The sequence below is a fragment of the Zingiber officinale genome, chromosome 9A (assembly GCF_018446385.1).
Source record: "Zingiber officinale cultivar Zhangliang chromosome 9A, Zo_v1.1, whole genome shotgun sequence".
Lineage (NCBI taxonomy): Eukaryota > Viridiplantae > Streptophyta > Magnoliopsida > Zingiberales > Zingiberaceae > Zingiber > Zingiber officinale.
Genome location: NC_056002.1, coordinates 136,958,422 through 136,982,936, shown reverse-complemented (window position 1 = coordinate 136,982,936; position 24,515 = coordinate 136,958,422). Strand labels below are relative to the sequence as shown.

Below are 24,515 nucleotides of genomic sequence, written 5' to 3'. Positions count from 1 at the left end.
AAACAAGTTGATTAATATATATTTTTACATGTGTAACATATTGACATTTATAAACTATGTTTATATGATATTTTTTTAAAAAAAAATATAATCATTTTTAATTAGTGCCCTTAAAGAATGTTTATAACTACATTTTAAAATAAATGTCATTAGTGAAGTGTCATGATAGACCTTTTTTCTAGTAGGGGCCCTGACCATGGCTAAAATACAGGCCTGATCCAAGAAGCTAAGCACAACACTTGTAATTGATTCCATTTGAGTTTAGCTTTATAGTTGTGAGCTTTAACTGCTGTAAGAGTCTTCTCCGCCGGAAGGAAATTGTTAGTGGGCTTTCAACTTCCTTATATTAACAACCTCCCCGGTTATAAAAAATTACACCTTCTTGTGCATCTTCTTTTCTTTTATTCTTGTAATTCTTTTTATGCAAGTGTTAGTTTTATTATTCAAGCTATAAGTCGAGAAAGGATTTTGTTTGATTTATTGTGCAGGCTATTCACCCCCTCTAGTCGGTTGTCAAGAAGCCAACAATGGTATCAGAGGCCAACAAGCTTCAGGATGACTAACCGCCAAACAAAGCATAAGAAATGACCAGACTGAGCATCTACCCACTGAAGTTTGACAGGGAATTCACGAGTTGGAAAAGAAAATTGAAGGTATTCTTCAAAACTGATTTTAATTTATTACTAATATTAAAAATATGGTTTTGAAACACCCAAGGATAAAGAAGAGTATCAATGGACAAAAAAGTAACAAGCAGACTTCGTAGTAAATGGACGAGCCGAGTTTATTCTACTAAGTGTGTTACCTCTGTAAGAAGTCAACCGGATCGAAACCTACGAATCAACAAAGGAGCTTTAAGAGAAGTTCTTTGAGCTACACAAAGGTACGTCTGAAGCCAACTTCATGAAGTAGGACCTGCTTCAGAACCATATCTGCAGCCTCCGGTTAGAAGAAGGAGAAATCGTCGCACACCTTCATTCAAGAATCAAGAAACTCATCACCGGACTCACGAATTTCGAAAAAAAGGTAAGCATCCGAGATTCGCTAAGGTACACACTTAACGCATTTCCTAGGACTATTGAATGGGCATCCCTAATTTCTTCATTTTTCTATCACTACTCTCAGTTTGTTTCTTGAAGTAGGTGGAAATTCACTTCATCTCCTCATTAGCTTCATTAACAACAATAACATATTTATAAATCTCTCCACTAAGTCACCTAGAACATCATCAGCCTTCCCTTTACTCTTTTTGGTGGTTAACTTCTTGTTTGACGAACAAATTGAAAAATCTGGAGTCGCAGATTTTCTTATTGCTTGGTTGACATCATCAAATTCTTCATCTTTGTAACATTCAGCGGGGGTTTCTGCATTAAATGTGTCATCCTCTTCATCACATAAATTTAGCTTTTCTATTGCATCAGTAGGGGTTTCTGCGTTAGCTCCTGTGACATGATCTTTCCCCCACACAGACATCAAGTCATCAAGATGGGGGAACTCTTTGTTCCTTACACTAATAGCAGCCGGATGACTCTAAATTAAAAACATATCATTAGGAAAAAAAAACCCCACAATCATCAAAGAAATGGAAAAACACAAAATATAAAAAGTTACCTTAACCCAAGCATCAAAGACATCTTTTGTTGTAATGATACACTTCTCAACATCGTTCCACCTAAATCCACTGCTATGATTCAACATCTCATTGATAGCATGGAACTGCCTTTTCAATTGCTTGTACCTTGACTCGATATGAGGGGTAGCCTTCATATTGCTTGATGGCAATTTAGTAGGCATGAGTTTCTCCAAATGCACTAAGTCCCCGTTAGAAAACCATTCGACCACATACCTTACGATCTTCAAGATTTTGCATCGCCACACTACTAATTGGGTTAAATCTGTAACTTACCTCTATAAATCCTTAACTATCTTTCATGGTACTTAGATTCCTCAATCAAAACTACTTATTTGTTGTTGCGACCATGACCATGACCACGACGACCTTTCATTGGATCTGATGCTCAACTTTCTTAATCAGAACCTGCTAGCTCTCATACCAACCGACATCCGACATAATAGCAATTATCCTATGGGTTGATATTGTGTGTGTGTGATTTCAACTCTAAGACACAGAGAAAGAAAAGAAATTATAATATAACTCACAATCATAAAATTTCTAAACGTACTCAAAATAAAAAAAATACAATAACAATAATTTTAGAATCATCACACATCAAAATGAAAAAGAGCTTTTCAATCTTTGATATACATCTCTTCGCAATGCAATTGAGAGAGCTTTTGGGGTTTTAAAGAAGATGTTTCCAATTATTACTAGAGGAATAAAGCCTCAATATGAAATTGGAATTCACACAGATAATGTCTTAGCATGTTGTATTTTTTATAATTTCTTAATGAGGGTGGATCCGGGCTAGAGGTTGATTAGTAAAGTGGATCATGAATTGAGTGTAAATTATGATAATAAATTGAAGTTGTAATGAGAGACAAGACGATGATCAAAGATAAGGTAATATGATCAAGAATAACATAGCTAATGTTATATGGTCGAACTACAATAATAATAAAGAAGACTTATCTGGCTTTATTAGGAAATTTATGAGAACATTTTGATGTAACATGTTGAGTATGTGTGACTTTATATTGTACTTCTAATATGTTAGTAATGCTTATTTGAATAATATAATGTTTTGAACATGCTATTGCTAAATCTTAGTACTAAGTATTTTTCGATTGGATATTTTATGCATTGATTATGCTTGTTAATCTAATATTATATAGTTGAATGTTAAGAATTTATAACTATGTATGTTTGAAACTATGTTTTAGCTATAAAAATATGGTATTAGTAGATGGCATCATGAGCACCGGAGCCATGCACATTTGGGTATTACTGTATAGAATTATTTAGAGGATGATTAAGTTGGCTACCACTTGATAGATTTACCGAAATTACCATACAAAATTGTCCGAGATTCTTTGGTGGGTGAGATTGATAATCTTTATCGTCTTCACGATTATGTTTATTGGCATTGCCATAATCGAATGCCTATAGAATTAATTGCTAATTTGCTATGTGTATATATTCTGCTAGCAAAAACAATATGTCGTCGAAGATTTTTGGGGACGTAGTTGAATTTAAAATTACATAGAATTTAAATTCACTTAACTGTTGAAATAATCTGAGCTGATAATCTTAAGTTGTCAGCAGGAGCTGGTATTTGCCAAGTGCTATAGTGGTTGACCGGACGAGTTAGCTGTCGACCGAGCGAAATAGGTTAAGGTCGATTGAGCAAATTGAAGGCTTATGTCGACCGAGAGAAATAGGTTAAGACTGATCGAACGAATTAGACTAAGGCTGACCGAGCGAATCAAAGACTTCTGCCGACCGAGATGCTGCCTAGCAAGTTGAAGGCTTCTACCGAACGAGTTGCTGGGTGAACAGCAGAGTGAAGCCTAGAAAGCGGTCAGACGAGTGAACTGAGTAAACCGAGGCCTGCAACGAATTTAATTTCCTTGAAACAGATTTGCCCCACTTCCAAGTGTGCTTCAAGGATTTCTTGGGTTGTCTGTTTCCCAGAATATAACGGTGAACCGTGATTCCTACCAAACACTGATGGTCACGGTGAACTAAGAGGTACTCGATTGATATCACAAGCACTCCACCGAGCAAAAAATGCACGATATAGGAGATGGGAAACGAAGGTGGAGATTCAGCCTTTCGTGTATGTAACCTTTTGTCTCTGGTCGTAGCCTCCTTATATACGAGCTGAAGACCAAAGGGCAGTGCTAATGGTCGTTTAAAGATCATTATTCGCCAGCTGTGAAACAGACAGTGTTAATGATCATTATTCGCCAGCTGTGAAATTCCAACATTTCACTCGGCTGCATTAATCTTTATTTAATGCATCTGTTACACAAGTAGCAAAAAGGTTTACCTGGTAAAATATTGGTTGTTCCGCTTGGGCAAATTTTGCCCTGGTCAGTCCTCATTCGATGCGCAGGTCGTGCTCGCACACAAATCAACATGATTCAATGTAATCGGGACCCTGAATTTGCACCCTCTGTGCACCCACACGTGAGAGAGTCTCTCCCCATACATTTGTTCACATCCACAATGCATGTGAATCAATATATACTAACCAATACGCCTTGAAACTCCTAATATGAGACTCAAATCTCATTCACAATGAAGTTTCTTACCTCTTCCATCTCTTCTCTATTTACATATATCCAACATAATCAGAGTGAGAACAATGTATGTCTTAATTGTAAATAAGATTTTATTTCTTTAGGTCAAGGGAGACAATAATTTTTTATAAATTAGATATTCAATATCAATCGTTAAGTACTTATGCGATCTATTCAAACAAATAATATTTTTAGACTTACTTTTAATTGGAGAAAAAAAATCCCCTTTAATATGTTACAGTTAAAATTTAAATTTTAAATTATGTAATTATCTACTGAAGACCTAACCATTAGTCCATTGCTCCCGGAGCTAAATTATTTGCTGACGATTGAACACAGAATTATTCGTGAAGTAACACCAACAACATGTATTACATCTCAACAAAACAGTGGATAAATACAATAAACCCCAAAATATTAACTTTATTGTTAAGGAGACTACGCTTCTTCTTTTTTCTCTCTGTTATCCTTTTATATTATTTCCTTTTTAGGAATCACTAACTTTATTGTTTAATACAGAACAAATATATAAAAATATTTTTTAAAAATAAAATAAAGACATGGGATAGAACATAATTATAAATATTTTTAATACTTGTTTAATTCAATAAAGAATGTTAATTTTTTTGTGTACAAATAAAAAAAATAAAAAATAAGGTATTTTGGAGGGAAAATTTGTATGCAGTCCCCATTAGCAAACACAAGTTTGCATGCACTCCCCGTTGGAAAAAAATCTTTCTTTTCACTCCCTAGTCTAATATTCTTATCTAATTGCCCCTGATATTTTAAGTATAAAAAGTCTAAAAATGAGTATAAATTCTCTTAAATTTAGTACAATTAAACTAGAATCTAGTATATTTTCTATCAAATTGAGTACGATTCTTTTTCCACCTCAATTGGATGGAAAATATACTAGATTTTCTTTGGTACTCAATTAGATGTAAAATATACTAGATTTTCTTTAAATGATACTTATACTAGATTTTTTTCAAATGATACTGAATTTAGGAAGAATTATATTAAATAGGAAAAAAATCGTACTCAATTTAATAGAAAATATACTTGATTCTAATTTAAAATGTTGAATTTAATAAGAATTATACTCATTTTTAGACTATTTATACCTAAAATATATGAAGGATAATTTTAATTAAAAATGTACTCGAATATACTAGATTTTCTTTAAATGATACTCAATTGGATAGAAAATATACTAGATTTTCTTTAAATTATACTCATTTTTGAATCTTTTGTATCAAAAAAATCTGAAGGGCAATTAGGTCACAATATTTGCATGAGGGAGTTGAAGCAAATAAAATTTTACATGGAAGTGGAAACAAAATTTTTTATGAGTGAGAATTGCATACAAAATTCAAGTTCTGATTAAAAATTTTTCTCTACTTTACTCTATTTTGGATAATATAATTATATAATTTTTTTCCTTGTCCTTTATATTTATATTTGTAATTATTTATTTAGCATATTGCAGACAATCATGTAACGTATCGCGTCCAATTTTGTTGAAGCCATCAAGGCAACGGCCATCCTTCAAAACCAACTATTTGCCCAACTTAGCTGTGGCCTGGCGTCATTTATCCGTTAGGCAATAATACCTGCCCCAATAATAATCTGATGAAAAATATATTTAAAATTATGGCAATCATTTAATATTTACTATAATTTAAAAAGTACCCTTTGACTAACCTGACATGTGGCAAAAGGTGATTTGTTTACCCTTAGCACTCCCGTCAATCCGTCCTTAGACCAACACAGAGAAGGTAAATCACAGGTGACTACTAGCCATTAGTGCAAATGGCCAAAACATAGGGGAGGTTATGCTCGGTCACGCCGAGTTTCGACTTCAAGATCTCATATGATAACACTCCATGTCTTAATCATCGTACCGTCCCGAAAAGACTCGACTAACCTGACATGCTGTGATGCTATGCTGCCAATTTCGATTAATTCTTCTTTCTTATTATCATTGTACGCCTGTCTTTTTCAGGTGTATTATTCATATGCCATCGTTGGAGCAATTAGAGTATCAACTACATCAACCCACGAAAGCATCCATATATATTAATTTTTTTTAATTGACAGATATTAACTATTCAAATAAATTAATCTTGAAAGTAAACTATCTGATTTTATAAAAAAATTTCATCTACTATAAAAAAAAAATTGAAAAGTATTGGTAGAAAATTACAACCAATATTAACATTCTTAAACCTTATTTTTCCTAGAGTGTATATACAACTTAAGATTCAGATTTTAAATTTCTTGATTATTTATTATTTAATCATTGCAACCGCTAACTTAAAAATTATATTTTATAGTCCAAAGATGATTACAATGAGCTTGGAATCATTTATGATTATGGTTGAATCCACTCTTTGCATGTAATAATATCATGTTGATATTTTAACCTCGCACGTGCGTTTTTTTTTTACCGTTTTATGACTTTATATTTTTTTACTCCTAAATCGCCAGCCAGTTAAAAATCAACAGACATTGTAGTTACTAGAAAACGAGGGCTTTTTTGAAATTTTCGCCAGTCCGCAATGCATCGTACTACTTACACTATATAGAGTGCGACGGAAGTAAATAAACTACTGAAACTTTTCTTCCCGCTTTCGTCGGCCATCCACCGCCGGCTTCGGCGGCGCCCCACTCTGCGACCTGCCTAATGAAGGCCGACTGATCATGGGATGCTTCTTCGGCAAGCTCAACTTCGGATTCGGCCTCTTCCCAATCGGAGCTCCTCCCCATCTCGCTCCCGCCACCGCCGCCTCCTCCAAACCCCACACCTCCGATCGTCGATATTCTTTCGGGGCTCCTCATCCACGTCATCGACATCCTCCTCCGGAGGATCCACTTCTCCGCTTCCCAATTTTTTTATCCCCCGCTCGGGGCAACCTCGGGTGGCCGCCCTGGCTCTCCGCCGTCGCCGGCGATGCCCTCGCCGGATGGCATCCCCGCCGCGCCGATTCCTTCCAAAAGCTTGAGAAGGTAATCCATTTATGATCCTTCAGATGCAAAATAAAGGGGGAAAAGAAGTATCGGAGAGCCCCCTTGATTTAGCCCTTAATTTAGGGGAAATTTCGGTTCTTTTGCGTGTCGATAGATTGGATCGGGGACGTACAGCAATGTGTACAAGGCGCGGGACCTGGTGTCGGGACGCGTGGTGGCCCTGAAGAAGGTGCGGATGGAGAGCGTGCAGTCTGCGGAGAGCGTGCGGTTCATGGTGCGAGAGATTATCCTACTCCGCCGCCTCAACCACCCCAACGTCGTCCGGCTCGAGGGGCTCGTGGTGTCGCGCGTCCCCTTCTCGCCCTCTCTCTATCTCGTCTTCGAGTACATGGACCACGACCTCGCCGGCCTCGTCTCTCTCCCCGGCGTTCGATTCACTGAGTCCCAGGTGAATTACAATGCCTAAATTTGATGATTTTTTAGGTGTTTCCTTTCTGAAATTGAACTAGAAATATGGAGATTTTCGAAATTGAGTCCGCAGTCCTTCTACGAAGATTCAACTGATGCAATTGAATCTGAAATTAGTGAAGTTTTAACTTTACTAAAATTATAATTTTTTCTTCAAAATCTTCTATTTCTGTGGGCGGTTTTTCTCACGATGGCCCTGTACTGATGCGTATTTGGTTGTCAATCAAGCCGGTCCCTAGGACAGTTTGTTGACTTAAGTATACTTATTGATTGGAATTTTCAAAAGCTTGACCATTCCAAATGTACAGAGTTGTTTTTTTCTCATCTTTTGACTCTTTGAATTCAACTTTTAGACCATGTTTTTGGAAGAATGACTCTCGTTGCTTTGTAGATGCGTGACAGCAAAGTAATTCTGATAAGTTCTTGTTTTTTTTTTGTTGTATAATTTCTTATTCAATTCAAAGATAGTCTTGCATTGTGGAATAGAAAGGCAATGATGTCAGATGAGAAACTGATTTGTTCTTCTAGATGTTGATTCCTTCTTCTCTTCGCCCTATTCTGACCACACAAACAGCTGTCTCAGCTATGGAATTTAAAGAATTGGGAAAATGTACACCAGACTTTAAAATGTCAATATCACCCCCTAACTTTGTAGATCATCTATTTGCACCTCATGCCTATTTTGTGGCACAATTAATGATCAACTCCAAGTGACATCCGCATGGTTGTCATGTGGCCTCCAAATTGGACTTTGGATGGATTTAGAATCTACAATCATTTCTAGTTTGAACTTTGGCTTCCTTGGTTGACTTGACCTCCAAAGGAACCCTTGTGTATCTATGTCATTGGGTGCTATTCACATGGTAACCATGAGCAAATTGAAAAAAGATTTTTTATAATTTGTAATAATAAATAGTAACTTTTCTCATGCTCATTTCATTGCGTAGTATAGAGACTAAATTATCAAGATCTAAACTGGGGTCCTCAGTTTTATTTTCCTGCATCAATATACAGCTACTGCCCCCATATATTTAACATCTGCTAGCTCTTCACTCTTTGACAAACAAATTGGAACTCTAGAAGGGTCCTACAAGGTCCTAGATATCTTGGAAAAATATGTTGAACATAGGGAGTGAGGTGTACCCTGAAGAATTTACTCATGTGAAGTAGGGAATTACTAACAGAGGTATTATGAAGGAAATTTTATCTAGAGGATCATGCTAGTTAGATGTTGAAGAGTCTCATCTACTAGCGTCATGTTTGACTCTGTTATTAAATCCTTCATCAAAAAAGATTTTTTCTTATGCTCTTTGATCTGATTTACAGGTAAAGTGTTATATAAAGCAATTACTCTCTGGACTTGAGTATTGTCATGGTCAAGGTGTCTTGCACCGTGATATAAAGTGTGCAAATTTGCTACTTAACCAAGATGGCATTCTTAAGATAGCTGATTTTGGACTAGCTACATCTTTTGATCCTAAAAAGAGAAAGATTATGACAACTAATGTTGTGACGCTCTGGTATCGTCCTCCAGAACTCCTACTAGGTGGAACTCATTATGGTGTCGGTGTTGACTTATGGAGTGTTGGTTGCATTTTGGCTGAACTCTTTATGGGGAAGCCAATACTGCCTGGACGGACTGAGGTACTTAATTTTCCCAAATAATCCCAAGATTTGCAGCTATAACAAGAATTATCTAGAAATAATCTTGTAACATGCATATTTGCATCAGAACATCAATCGATATACATCTATTTTCTTCCTAAATAGTATTAACTGATATAACTGTTTTTAGTTCTGCTTCATTTGAAGTCTTCTTTGTGTATCACTTATTGTTTATGTAGGTAGAACAGCTACATAAAATCTTTAAGCTGTGTGGATCACCATCAGAAGATTATTTTAAGAAACTATGCTTGCAGAAGTCAACTTCTTTCAGATCTTACAAGCGTTCTATAAAAGAAGCATTTTTGGATCTCCCCCCTTCTGCGGTGTCTCTCATTGATAAACTTCTTTCGCTAGACCCCGTTGAGAGAGGCTCAGCGACCACGGCCTTGAAAAATGAAGTTAGTTTCTGAATCCTCATGGATTTAGTACAGTCTGTTTATTTGGTTTTTTAAACTTTCCCTATGCATTCAAATCATAGAAGGTAATGACAGATAAAGGATAAACCATTTCCAATTCAAAATTTTGAATTCTTTACAGTTCTACATAGAACATCAGGATATTAGCCAGAAACATAACAAGTTAAGTGGTTATGTTCCTAAATATGACTAGTGATCACACGATATAATAGGCCTGTTGACTCCTATCAACTGTTATATATTTATATATTGGACCTTCTCCTACAAGGTACTAGATTCAAGATGACGTGGACTTAAAAATTAAGCTTGCATTTTATACATATGGAACCATGAATTAGTAACTACTTTGTGACTATAGCTCTCTCTCCCTGTAATTCTTCTATTATTCTCCTAATTTGATCTCTATTATGACACCCAGTATCAATCATTCTTGCAGTAGAAGTAATCCAACCAAGAGGTTTAGTGGGTTGAAATACCTGAACTTGATCTATATGATACTTGAATTATTGAGTTAAATAATATTTATTAATATTTTAGTTCTTGGTTATTCTGGAAATCTTAAAGAGTTCATTCAAAATTTTCAAGGTTCTAAGGTGGGAATTCCCTTGATACTTAAGAATTCGCAAGAGGGTCTCACATAACAGGGTCTTACTTCATAAGGTGAGACTATAAGTCTAATTTATTATTCTATCATGCTCTCTCAGTCTCTACAATGTTGTAGGTGAGGGACTGACTGATATTATGTGAAAGTCTAAGAGAGATTGATTTCAAAAAATAAAAATAAAAACTCAAGAGAGCTCATTCTGTGCCAAAATGCCCAGATTCTCAAGTGGAGGATCACTTAATACTTAAGCATGGTCAATAGAGTGTCACTTAGCAATGTGGGAGATTTGTGAAACTAAATGCGGGAGGCTGTTATGACACAATGCATTCTAATGATAATTATTAATATATTTTTATAAAAAAAACTTTCAAAATTTTATAGAACAAATTTCACAAAAATGAAATTTCAAATAGAAGTGGCATAACTCAATATCACTTGTTAACATTTCAGAATAAGACTGATTTATTGAAGTTTCAGAAAAAGATATAAATTAACACATAGCTTATTAAATTTTAGAAGGGTTTAATGACAATGCCATATGGCTAATTGATTGACATGTGGCTTATTAAAATAGGTTGATATTTACATATTTGTCACTTCCTAATCTCTGTATATAGATAAATAGATAGATAGATAGATAATGTTTATTTTGCTAAATGAAAAGAAATCTCATCCTAAATTTCTCTTTCTGCATTTTTTTTGTAGTTCTTCATGACAGAACCTTATGCGTGTGATCCATCTAATCTACCTCATTATCCACCAACTAAAGAAATGGATAGGAGATTGAGGGAAGCTGGAAGGTGAGCAACTATTCCCTTCTTCAGAAATATTAAATGACAAGTTATCACAAAAAACTCAATTTCGTAGTTTTGGTTTGAACAGGCGACGAAGTGCTAATGCAAATGAAAATAAGGGTACCACTCATAGAATCAAATTGAGAAATGCAAGCTGCAGAGGGCCAGTAGCTTCACAGGATAGTGCCCATGTGCAAATAGAACTTGATGTAAGTATTCAACAATTCTCTTGATTGAGTAAACTCTGTTGATTACTTTGTCAAGGAGTCTATATACTTTTCATTCTTATTAACCAATCCAGGACCAGTTGGTTTTGAGAAAGTAACATCATATCATCTTGATCATTGTTAAAGATTTGATGGGTAAGCTCATATAACAAAAGTTTAAGCTATTACAAATGCCCAATTCAATATGATGGCCCGTCTCCGTATCTTCCTCTCACAAGGTGAATTAAGAATGCGCTTGATGGAATTAGAATAATAATAGTGCTACTGGAAAATGAAACAGGATTACACATTGAAGTTCAACTACCAGTAATTGAGGAGAAGAAATGGTCTGAGGCAACAATCAAACTCCTAATTTTGAGTATCTTAACCAAGATGCTTCTGTTAGTATGAGAACAATTTAAGATAGTGATACAGAGTACTTTAAGAGAGTACTTAATCGAGTCATTATGCTACCACACGGAGTTTGAGATTTGTACAACGAGTGAGTAGTTCACAGGAGAAGCAACTGTGTCACTACGAAGCAAAAACTATCGGAACTCAACATAACTGGTACAAGACCTACAGATGCAACAAAAAATACATTCCAAGATAAAAAGTGTAGAAACAACTGAATGATCTATTTGTAGAAACTGGATTATAATTAATAGGTTACATAAACTATTTTGCATTAAGTTTTATCAGCTCAAATATTTTTTAAATGCTCTTTGGCTTGCTATTCTCAGCGGAGGAGACTGATAAGTAGTGCAAGTGCCACAAGCAGGATTGAGAGGTTTCCACCGCCTCATTTGGATGCAGCCATGGGAGCCTCATTCTGTGCTTCACTTGATGACACAGAATCTTTCATCACAACAGATGAATTATTCATATCGCCAGCACTCGCTGCTCCTCAGAAGAACACAGCGGTTGTTACAGTGAGTTCAGTGGATTATTTGAGCAGGATTTCTTCCAGGAGAAACTACATAGGTAGAAAAGACCATTATGTGAATCCTTCAGGTGTTTTAATTGGGGCATTCAAGCCACAGCTCATCGGTCCTCCCTCAGATTCTAGAAGGAGCATCAGATCAGAGAAAGGTAGGGGCAGGGAATCAACCACTCCTACTGCAGTTATGTAATCAATTTTTACCTACCCTTCTTCTCACTACAAATCCAGGAATGTTTCTTCTGGAAATTCAACTACAACAGCTATCAACATCTATAGTTATAAAATTCTTTTTTATTTTGAAAAAAAAAATGTTCTTTATATTTTCTTTTGGTTTTCTTGACCTAGATCATGAGAGCAAGTGAACACAATTTGAGAAGCAAAAATTGGCATTTTTTCCTCCTGTAGTTTCAAGTAAATTGATGTGAGATGAATTAACCTGTTGAACAGATCTTACAGATATGCTGGTAGATGACAGCTATTTTCTTTTAACATGTCTTATATGTTGATAAATTCTAAATGCATGAAAGAGGAATTAATTAAATTAAAACGGTAAACATTTACAGCGATCTCCCGTAGATCCGCAATCGGTAATGGCGAAACTCGCTGTCGGAAGAACGATCACAGGATCGGAAAACCCTCCACGATTCCACGAACGAAATCTCACCGCCTCAGATGTCCTCCTCTTACTCTCTGTGTTTCGTCCGTCGTTCCGAATCTTCGTTCGTTCTGAACGACATGCCCCTTTTGATCCTTGGACGCATCCCCTTTATATAGGGAAATAAACCGGGGCATAATGGACTTTTCCATTATGAGTAATGGGAAACGTGGGTCATGTTCCCACATCCCCACTCTCCCCATGAACTAATCATTTAATACATCATGAATTAATCATGCATCATGTCAAGCAAACAACATAAATAAATGAACACATCATTAATATAAAATTATACTACATATGGTTAACATATAACTAACTGACATGAATAAAATAGACTAACATTGTTCATACATAATGAAAATAACAATAACAGAACTTTAGTAAACTAGATAGGTAACTACCACTCCCACTAGGACAGACACTAGTGGAGTGGCCAAAATAATCCTTCTCAGCCTGGACTCATTTGGGGTAATCTCAAGCAGGACAGCTTCAAGATTCTCTATAGGATCCTCAATTGGATTCTCTTCTGGTTCCTTCTCGATCATTTCCGGGTCCTCTTCGAACTCTTCCAGATCCTCTTCAGTCATATGATGAAGCAGTTCCTCACATAATACAGAATATGTGACGCGTCCTTGATGACGCCCCCAAATATAGTCTGCTATCATCTTTGGATTTTCTGGCACTGAACGCATCAAAGCCCATATCCTATAACTGTCCAGGACTGGAAACTCTTCTCGCTCAAGTTTCCAAAACAAATCATCAAGCCGTCCAATGTGTCCATCAACTCCATAAGTAGAGTTATACTCTATCTCCTGAATCTCCTCCTTGAACTGATTTCATCACACTTCGTGACGAGTCAATATGGTAATCGTCCGTGTCATCTGAAAAATTGAAATTAAATAAGTCAGTACAAAACCGACTAACCAGTACAAAACTGGTTTATTTCAATTTATAGAGGCATAGTACCAACATAATAAATCAAGAAAAATAAATCTTCTCGATTTTCAGGAGTCTAGATCGACAATTAGAAATGATCTAATTAGTCAGACTTATTGGATCGGTTGATTAGGGATCCAGATCTTAAGCTTGGTCCATTGTCCTTAATTAAAACTAATCTAATTGGACATGGATTCGTCCTTAATTAGAACTAATCTAATTGGACAGGGATTTTTGTACCTATGTTCTGTTACTTTTAATCTAAGTCTATTTCTACCAATTTCAGACTTATTGATCAAACTTAGGTTCGTTTAATCAAACCAATATTCATTGGTTTAAGTCTAACTGATTAGAACAAATCTAATCATTTAATCAAATTTGACCCATTTGGTCATTTGATCATATTTGGTCCAAACCCAATTAATTAACCCAAATTGATTTGGGGTTGGATCAAATTGGTTCGATTAAACCCAATGGTGTAATCTAAACCGAGTCTAATTGGACCAACCCGTTTAAACCCACCTAATTAATTAAAATTAAATCAATAATCATAATTTTAATTAATTATAACATGCATTATTTTATATATATTAATATATATAAATAGGTTTTAAAGCACGTGAGCTTTAACATATATGCACGGTTCTGTTCGAAATAAAAAAAAAATATAATTTCTTTTTTTTAAAAAAAAAAATTAAATAAAACTTATCCTATTCAAAGAGATTAAAAAAAAGTGAACACGTTTTCTGCCATTTTCTCCGCCGCACCCACGTCGCTCACGCACGCCACCAAGCCGCCCACTTCGATCACGCTACCCACGCCACAACCACGACAAACACAGTCGTCGGCCATGCCAGCCTTCTGCCGGTGGCAACCGGTCCTTTTCGGTACCATAAACCAGTCATCTTTAGGCCCGACGAGATCACCGACGGTGGTTCTGCCCGTCCTGGCTACCAACACATAGTCGGCCAGCCAAGACGTCATCGATGGCCACGGACTGTTGTCGTCGGCAAATCCAACGGTCTTGATTTTACAAATTTGGCATAGCGTGTATGCTACGACACATTAGTCGTGCAAAACAGCGATGGGAAATGACAAAGTGACACAGAAAATTTCCAAACAGAGATTTCATAATTCGTATCAAGTATTTAGAAATAACAACGCGCTCTGATACCATTGTTGATAAATTCTAAATGCATGAAAGAGGAATTAATTAAATTAAAGCGGTAAACACTTACAGTGATCTCCCGCAGATCCGCAATCGGTAATAGCGAAACTTGTTGTCGGAAGAGCGATCACAGGATCGGAAAGCCCTCCACGATTCCACGAACCAAATCTCACCGCCTCAGATGTCCTCCTCTTACTCTCTGTGTTTCGTCCGTCGTTCCGAATCTTCATTCGTTCCGAACGCACATGCCCCTTTTGATCCTTGGACGCACCCCCTTTATATAGGGAAATAAACCAGAGGCATAATGGATTTTTCCATTATGAGTAGTGGGGAACGTGGGCCATGTTCCCACATCCCCACTCTCCCCATTTCCAACATTATATAGAAACAAAGCAACTTCTAGTTTGGTTAATCATTGTTAGGACCTGTGCAAGCTAAATGGGTCGCTTCTCGTCTTATCGTTTGAATGCACAACGAAAACTTGAATCAATACCGACGTCACATGCACAACTTCAGGATTTACTTGGTATCCACCTTTTAGACGACTAATCCAAGGCCCACTCCTAGTGATCTCCCTTCACTATGAACTTGTCCTTTTCGGATACTTTTTAGAGGAGGAGAAATCTCTCACAACATGTTCTTACAAGAAAACGAATACAAAGACAAATGAAATCGAAAATGACTTTACAATAAGAAACTTGCTTTGGGTGCTTTCTTGTTGTTTGGAAATTCCTTTTGTTGATCTGGAAATGCACCAGCACTTCACCTCAAAATCTCCAAGACTGGCCCTAGAAACCTCCTCGAAATCCTCTTTATAAGGTTGTTGTTTGTATTGATTTTCACATAGCAATCGATTACTAGATTTCACCCATCGATTATTAATGAATCCGACCATTTATACTTGCAGAACAACTCTTTTTATCTTACCAATCTTTCTAATTGATTGCTTGCCTCCGGTTGAACCGACCAATCGATTTTGAAGTATTCTGTTTGTTATTACAGTGCCATCAATCGATTGTTGAAACTCACGAATCGATTGGTACAGTAGAAAAAATGATGTAGCAACAACCCTAAACCTAGTTACGGTAGCAAACCCCAAAGTTTCTGTAGCAAACCTAATTACTGTAACAAACTAAGAGGGTGTATTCAATGTTGGATTTTAATTACTGTGAATGATTTTTATAGAATTTAAAAGTCTAGGTGTATTCAATCTAGACTTTTAGAAATTTTATAGAAATCTAGTGGTATCTGTTGGTGCAATATTCCTGGGTCAAGGTTGACCTGGTTGACTAGGCTTGAGTTGGCTCATGCCTGAGTCTAGATGTTTGAGTTCGATGTTTGACAATACGTGGAGATTGCAGGTGCAATCATCCGATTGGAGAGATTGCTGGTGCAATTCCCCTCTGGTCAGGGTTTGACTAGTTAGATGTGAAGAAAAGTCAAGTAGGTCAAAGAGTTGACCGGATACTTGACTGTGAAAGTCCTAACTGGAGGTTAAGCAGTTGAAAGTCCTAGTGAGTGAAGCCAGATAGTTGGAAAAATCCTAGTGAGTGAAGTTAGGTGAAAGTCCTGGTGAGTGAAGCAGATAGATGGAAAGTCCTAGTGAGTGAAGCTAGGCAGATGAAAATCCTAGTGAGTGAAGCTAGGTGAAAGTCCTGGTGAGTGAAGCTAGGCATGTAGAAGTCTCGGTGAGTGAAACCAGGCAGTGGGAAAATCCTGATGAGTGAAGCCAGGTGAAAGTCCTAGTGAGTGAAGCCAGGCAAGTAGAAGCTAAGTCCCGGTGAATGAAGTCAGGCACGTGGAAATCCAAGTGGGTGAAGGTTGACCGAACACCTGGTGTGGGAAATCTAAGTAGGTCAAAGGGTTGACCGGATACTTGGCGCAAGGAAATCCAGATGAGTCAAAGATAACCAAACATTTGGTGGAAGGAAGTCCAAGTGGGTCAAGGTTACGAACATTTGGCACGAGAACAAAAGTCCAAGTGGGTCAAAGGGATTGACCAGGCGCTTGGTGAAGAAGTCCTAGCAGGTCAAGGTTGACCGGATGCTAGACATAATATTTCAATAGGTCACAGTTGACCGGATGTTGGAATTGGAGTCTTTGGACTTGGTTTAAGTAAGTCAAAAGGGAGACCAATCGATCAACTGATCAATTAAAAAGGAGTTCAATCGATCAGTCGATCGATTGGGGCTGTGTTGCGACAAGCAGTGGCCCAATCGATCGATCGATCGATTGAGAGCTTATATCGCGAACACTGAAGCGTTCCCAATCGATCAGTCGATTGATTACGCATCTCTAATTGATCGGTTGATCAATTGGGCACCTCCAATCGATCGGTCGATCAATTAGGGAACTAGAAATCGCGCACAGAAGCTGAATCAATCGGCTGATCGATTCAGGCGATTTCCAGAGAGCACAGAGGCGCTTTGAATCAATCGATTGATCTATTCAAAGCCTCCCCAATCGATTGAGAGTCATTCAACAGATTGGGATCCGACTGTTGTGCAGATTATAACTGTTGGCGAGCATCTTCTCCAGCAGTTCTTCACCTGATTCTTCTTCGATCTCCACAGCGATTTTCTCCACAGAGCTCACAAGCACACACCAGATCGTGGAGGCTTAGAGAGAAGTGTTGGTGCACTTCCAAGCAAGTCAAGAGGTGTATTTAAGCAAGAAGAAGCAAGCTAGGGTTTTGTAAATCTTGTAAGATTTTATTTGTATAAACTTGTCTTTCCTTCTTATTGTATTGTGAGTTTGTACAGGCTTCTCCGCCTTCGGTAGTTACCGTAAATGAGTGTTTTTTTAGTGAAGAGTGCTCATGAGTGTGGATCCTTAGATCAGTCACCTCTTCTTGAAGTAGATGCCAAGTAAATCCTCGTATTAGCATTGTAGAGTGCTTCGTAGTCTTTTTCCACTGCCTATCAACAACAGCGAAGTAAGCAATCAAGCGCGACGAGCTATTCACCCCCTCTCCCTCCCCCTCCTCCCAATTAAAAAAAGTCTATCAAGCAATCGTGTTAGCTATTCAAAAAAGTCTATCATTAAAAAAAGTCAATAAAAATCATTCAATCTCTTAATTGAATACATCCCCCGTAATTTTCGAGTTTTAGGGTTTACAATAAACTATGATATTGTATCCTAAAAACACATTAAAGCCTCAATTTGGGTTTAGAATCCATCGATTGATCAATACTTCTTATCAATCGACTAATACTCCTATTTCAACTTTACCAAGCTGAATTTTCATCTTGCCTGGTATTTTGTTAATCTCAACTTGTCAGGACTTTCTTTGCTTAGAATTCGGTCAATCCTTGATCTATCGGGACTTTGTCGTTGCGTAACATCTAATCAATCTTGACTTGCCGAGACTTTCTCGTTACCAGTATCTGGTTAACTTTGATCTGCCGAGACTTCACATGCCATGTCAACTCCTTGTTGGACTTTTGACTGCCAAATGTCTGAAATCATGACCCATTTGGACTTTTTCATCGTCAAGTATCCGATAAACTTTGACCTACTTGATTCTTTCTCAATCAACTAACATATTGATCGATTGTCAAGTATCTAGTCAACCTTAACCCAATTAACATATTGATCAAATATCAAAATCCCAACTCAAGTTAACTCGAGCTCAGTCAACTTGGTCAATCTTAATTAGGAATTGATTGCACCAACAATCATAAGTCCCTTGAACTGGTGCAAAATTAAATTCTCAGCCGATTGCTTCAAATCAAAATTTAGGGATAAAAGAAGATAACGAGAAATATTGAGGACAAGTAAGAAATGATACGTTAATATAATATATCTCATACATGTATTCCTATCAATTGTGATATCAATTTTAACTATTTAAGTATTTTATCTTGATAATCATGTTTTATAAAAGATATTTCCTTGGTTAACAGAATAAAAATGATATAAAAATAAAAAAAACAGGAAAATGCAAATGTTTTAGAGTTATTTTTTCTGAAGATTGATAGTAGTTGTTTTTTTTCTAAGAGGATCTGACACCATGACAAGATAACTTTTGGGTGCATTGATAGATAAAATTATATAAATTTCTATGATAAACTTATCATTGCCCATATACCTGGAGCTCTTGGGTGATCTACTAGTACTTATTTTACCTGGTGACAAGCTGCAGCTTCCTATGGGAGTCAAAGTAACTTAGTTTTGCTCCGCTTTTAGAATCGATTAATTTTAAAAATGATCAATTTAGTCCATGATAATTTTTCACCGACCACTAAGATAAATCGAAAAATATTAATAGAAATTTATCTAAAAGGCTAGTATTCTTAGGCACACTTTTTACTGAAAGAAAACTCTCCTACGATACATTACAGTTAAAATTCAAATCTTAAATTCTTTAATTATCATTTAACCATGGCACTATAGGCTGATTTTGCTCCCTTGCCTCAGCCTTATGGAGTCAAAATCTTACTGATTATTATTTTTTTTTGTGTGTGTTTCACTCGCGAATTGACATCAAAACCTTTCAACATTATCCATTTTGACCTAAGTATTCATAATTTTATTGTTGGGCTATACCTAAAATATCTCATGCCAATGGAGATATCTATCCCCGTAGGTATCCGATCGTCTTGATCTGCTCTGGGCCTCCCCGTAACTTTGTCCAAGGTCATCCCACATGATTTTTGATCTGGACAATGACTCTAATATCATTTGTTGTGTTCAAAAGGATGTACATATTTCTACAATGACATAATATTATCCATTTTGGGCTTAAGTTCTCATGACTATTTTTTAGCTCTATCCCAAAGACTTTATGCTAATGAAAATATTTTATATCATTTTAAACTTATGATCTTTTCATCTTTTTCTAAGTGAGACTTTAATTATATCCCTGATAATCCCTATTTCGATTTTTTTTTCTTTATTTTTTTCACATTTATGTCCTTACCTTCTTTATCTATTCACAAATCCTAAAGATCGAAAGCTTAAAAAAAATCAATTACACTATATGATGGAATTATATATATATATATATATATATATATATATATATATATATATATATATATATATATATATATATATATATATATATATATATAGGTAATTTTTAACGTTGGATGTGTGGCTTAATAAAATGGCGTAAAGAAAATAAATATTTTTTAAGGGACTACTTCAAAAAGTGAGGAATAATTAGTAAATATCCTATGAATGCTATTCCCTTATCTTCACGGCGACAAAATAATATTAGTAAACGGGTCCGAACGTCTACTACCATTCCTTTCGTTGAATGGAAATGTCAAATGTCTGCTATCCACCCAGCTAACCACCTACTCACCATGTGCGCCCCGCCCCTAGTTGTTCACAAACATTCATCTCTTTCCTGTTTCTCTAAATTCAGGAGACACCATCTTTCTTCTCATGATCATGTGGTGATGATGTCATAAAACCCCATCAGTTCGTTTGTGCATGGCGTGATGGACGGCATCCCTTGTTTTTGCAACATCAGAAGGAGCCTTGTGCCTCACAGTCGACAGGGGATCTCGCCTTACGACTTAGGAAGAAGAAAAAGGACGACGAACAACTCTTTCTCCTACGCCCTCGATCTATCGCTATCGCTGGGGAGTCGTGGAATCGCGTGGTGGCTGGGACGGACGAACCGGGGGCCAGGTGTCAAGCAGCTGACGTAGCGGTAGGCGGACTGGGACGCCCCTTCTTCGCCGCCGCCGGCGAAATCGTGTGGGTTTGAGGTCTGAACAGAGCGGAGAGGTAGCTTAGAGGCGCCGGTCCGGAGTAAATGTACACCCCGCCTCCGCGGGGCACAGATCTGTCTGCAGCCGACATGGAGGCTGACGCGGACGCGCCGAGGGTGTACCAGGCCTGGAAGGGAAGCAACGTAAGTGTTGATTTGTTTATTACAGCTCCATTGGCACTTATGTCTAGCTAATTCAGTTGAATATTAGCCACTTGTTATTGTTTGGAGGCAAATTAGGGGTTTCTAGTATGGTCTGTGCACAGGAATTTTTCTTGAGACCATGTGAATTTCGGTTGTGCTTGCACTCTAAAATGCCATCTTGTTTATGCTTGCAATGTATAACCAAATGCAAACTGCATTGTGAGTTTTGTTTGTGCAATATTTGAGGATATATGAAGTTTGAACTTTTGTAAAATTGAAACATTTTAAGTTCTGCTTGCATTCTAAAAGGCCATTATGCTTGTCATGTAGAACCAATCCAAACTGGGATGAGGAGAAAAAGATTAACTGAATATTTCGAACTACTAAGTGTGTGGATTCTTACTTAAATCAGACTAGAATTTTTCTTCTCATATATCATGATCTTTAGCGATGCTACCTTTTTAGTGAGCCATAAACTACCATGTCAAGACTTTGCATTCAAAGGGGCAGGAGAGTGATAATCTAAACAGTGACTCATTTTGCACTAGTTGAATAAACAATCATAATGTGATGTATTTGTTGGAAATCCTGTCATCATTAAAATCAAAGATATACAAATCAGGAAAAATAGGAAAGGACCATTTGTCAATTATTAGCTTTAATTAGTTTTAATTAGTTTCCTTATTATTTAATTTCCTTTTCATTAGTTTCCTTTCTATTGTAAATTCTCTCTATAAACAAGAAAGTCGTGTACCTATTCTTTGTATAAGAAATTATTTCTTTCTCATTTTCTAAACTACAATCCCTGTCACTATGGTAAACCTTCTGAGACCCTACAACATCATTCCAACTCTCATTCAATCCAGATCACCAGCATTCACCTAAATGGTGACAACTTCCACCGGTGGTCGCAATCTGTCTGAATGTATATCCGTGGACCAGGAAAAATCGGTTATATCACGGGTGACAAAAGACTCCTGCTCTTAATGATCCGCTGCATGCCATATGGGATGTTGAAAATTCCATGGTTATGACATGGCTAGTCAACTCTATGGAGGAGGATATAAGTACCAATTACATGTGTTATCCTATTGCAAAACAGCTGTGGGATAATGTTAGTCAGATGTATTCTGACTTGGGTAACCAATCTCAGGTTTTTGAATTGACTTTAAAGTTGGGGGAAATGCGTCAAGGAGATGATCCTGTGACAAAATATTTCAATTCATTGAAAAGATTGGCAGGATCTTGACCTCTTCAGCACATACGAATGGAAATCTGTTGATGACTGCAACCACTAGAGCTGTGCAAAAAAACCGGAAAACCAAAAATCGGACCGAAACCGGTAGTTTACCGGTTCCGGTTTAACGGTTAACTGGTTAACCGGTTTTTACCGGTTCCGGTTAACCGGTTTTTACCGGTTCCGGTTAACCGGTTTTTACCGGTTCCGGTTAACCGGTTTTTACCGGTTCCGGTTAACCGGTTTTTACCGGTTCCGGTTAACCGGTTTTTACCGGTTTATCGGTTGGTTCCCGGTTTAGAATTTTTTTTTACCAGTTTAACCGGTAAACTGGTAAAATCGGAACCGATCTGTTTTTTTTGGAGAGCCCAATAACCCACTCCAATGCTTCGGCCTACTTTCATGTAAAGATGAACAAAACAAAAGCATTTGGAATAAACCTTAAGCTCCCAGTTGAAGATGAGTTCTATTATATTGCTCTGATCGTGTCTCCACCTGCTTGCATTTGCCACTACTTCATGGTTACCAGGTTAGCTTTTTTAATGAAAAAATGTTAAACTTTGTAGATTAATACTCCAACCTCTTTCGAGGAAGAAAATTGTTAAATTTAATTAATACATGTACTATGCCGAACGTAACAAACTAGCGGTAGATGGCTAACTTTCCTGTGCCACCATTAACATAATAGTGCTATTGAAAAGTAAATCTAGGGAGCGACGATATCTTTATATGATCTTCCCTTCCGTTTGTCTATGGCATATAATACGAGTGTTTGTGGCAAATTCATGAAAGATTTCTATGATAACAGGAAGGAGAAATTAAGTTAACAAAACAAAGATATGAAGAAGTTAACTCTTATCTTCTTCCTTGATGGCTATTGACGTGATACACAAAGTTCATGAGAAGAATTTCTAACTTCTGGATCTAAATTCTGTGCTAGTGCAACAAAATAATCATTTAGCACAATTAGTACAGCAGCTGGAACCGGTTCTCGGTTGCAACCGGTTAACCGGCTAGAACCGGTTCAACCGAAACCGGTAGAACTGGTAAGGATACCGGTCAGTTAACCGGTTCTACATAAAATGTGATAAACCTGAATTAACCGGAACCGATAAACCGGTAAACTGGTTAACCGACCGGTTGAACAGGCCTAGCAACAACCACAAGAAAACCATGGAAGACGGTCGTATTTACAAATTTCTTATTGTTCTCAACGTCGAATTTGATGAAGTATGAGGAAGGATTATTGGGAGACTTTCTCTCCCATCCATTGGTGAAGTATTTGCCAAAGTCAGAAAAGAAGAAAGCCGAAGTAGTGTCATGCTCGGGAAAAGGAGTACCAGTGAGTCAATTGAAAATTCTGCCTTATTTACTGATGCTGCAAATTACCAGTGCAGGTCTGATGATAAGCCACGAGTTTGGTGCGATTTTTGCAACAAGCCTCGCCATACACGTGAGACATGTCGGAAAATTCATGGCAAACATGCAACTGGAAAAATAGCAAGCAAGGGGAGAAGAATCGTGGAATTCCTATTGCAAAATGAAGCCGACTCAGGTCCTTTCAACAAAGAGCAGATGGATCAACTCTTGAAGCTGATAAAATTCAACTTCTCATCTCGTATTGCTAGTGTTTCCTTGGCACAAAGTGGTAGCAATCCTAAAGCTCTCCACATGTCTAAAGCTCTCTCCTGTTTAAACTCCTCTTCGTGGATCATAGATTCTGGAGCCAGACCACATGCCTAGTTGCTCTCACCTATTTGATACTTATTCCTTTTGTTTTGGAAATGAGAAAATTAGAATTGCCGATGATAGTTTTTCACCTATTGCAGGAAAAAGACTTATCAAACTGACCGAACAATTTAATCTCAATTATGTTCTTCATGTTCCTAAATTAGCCTGCAACCTTTTATTTGTTAGTAAACTATCTAAAGATTCTAATTGTCGTATTATATTTTTTGAATCACATTGTGAATTTCAGAACCAGAACTCGTGGATGATGATTGAGTGTGCTAGGATGATTGAAGGTCCTACTTGGATGAAATACTCAGAGCCTTAACAGTATTAGTTCAAACTCAGTTCGAGAAAAAATAATGCTATGACATTATAGACTAGGACATTCTAGCCTTCCTTATCTAAAAACCTTATTTCCAGAATTATTTAAAGGCATTGATTGTTCTTCTTTGAAACTTGTTTTTTTGTAAAATTTCATCGTTCAACTTATTTGCCAAAAAATTACCAGGCCTCCAAACATTTTTACTTGATTTATAGTGATGTTTGGGACCATCTAAAATTACTACTCTTTCTGGAAAAAAATAGTTTGTAACATTTATTGATAACCATACACGTTTATGTTGGATTTATCTAATGAATAAAAAATC

General features: G+C 36.9%; 2 protein-coding genes across 3 annotated transcripts in view; both read left to right on the top strand.

Moving 5' to 3' along the window:
* Positions 1–6,795: 6,795 nt before the first annotated feature.
* Positions 6,796–12,758, top strand: LOC122020309 (probable serine/threonine-protein kinase At1g54610). Its single transcript, XM_042578182.1, has 7 exons — positions 6,796–7,212; positions 7,328–7,621; positions 8,968–9,285; positions 9,486–9,704; positions 11,032–11,126; positions 11,209–11,329; positions 12,070–12,758. The coding sequence occupies exons 1-7, from the start codon at positions 6,907–6,909 to the stop codon at positions 12,457–12,459; spliced, it is 1,743 nt and encodes a 580-aa protein (XP_042434116.1). The 5' UTR covers positions 6,796–6,906; the 3' UTR covers positions 12,460–12,758.
* A 7,742-nt stretch (positions 12,759–20,500) lies between these two features.
* The window catches only part of LOC122019713 (probable protein S-acyltransferase 7), a 30,514-nt gene continuing 26,499 nt past the window's right edge, over positions 20,501–24,515 (top strand). For both annotated transcript variants that reach the window (XM_042577186.1, XM_042577187.1), the window contains exon 1: positions 20,501–20,900. In XM_042577186.1, the coding sequence (XP_042433120.1) occupies positions 20,802–20,900 (99 nt within the window). In that variant the 5' untranslated portion in view covers positions 20,501–20,801. The remainder of the gene's footprint in view (positions 20,901–24,515) is intronic.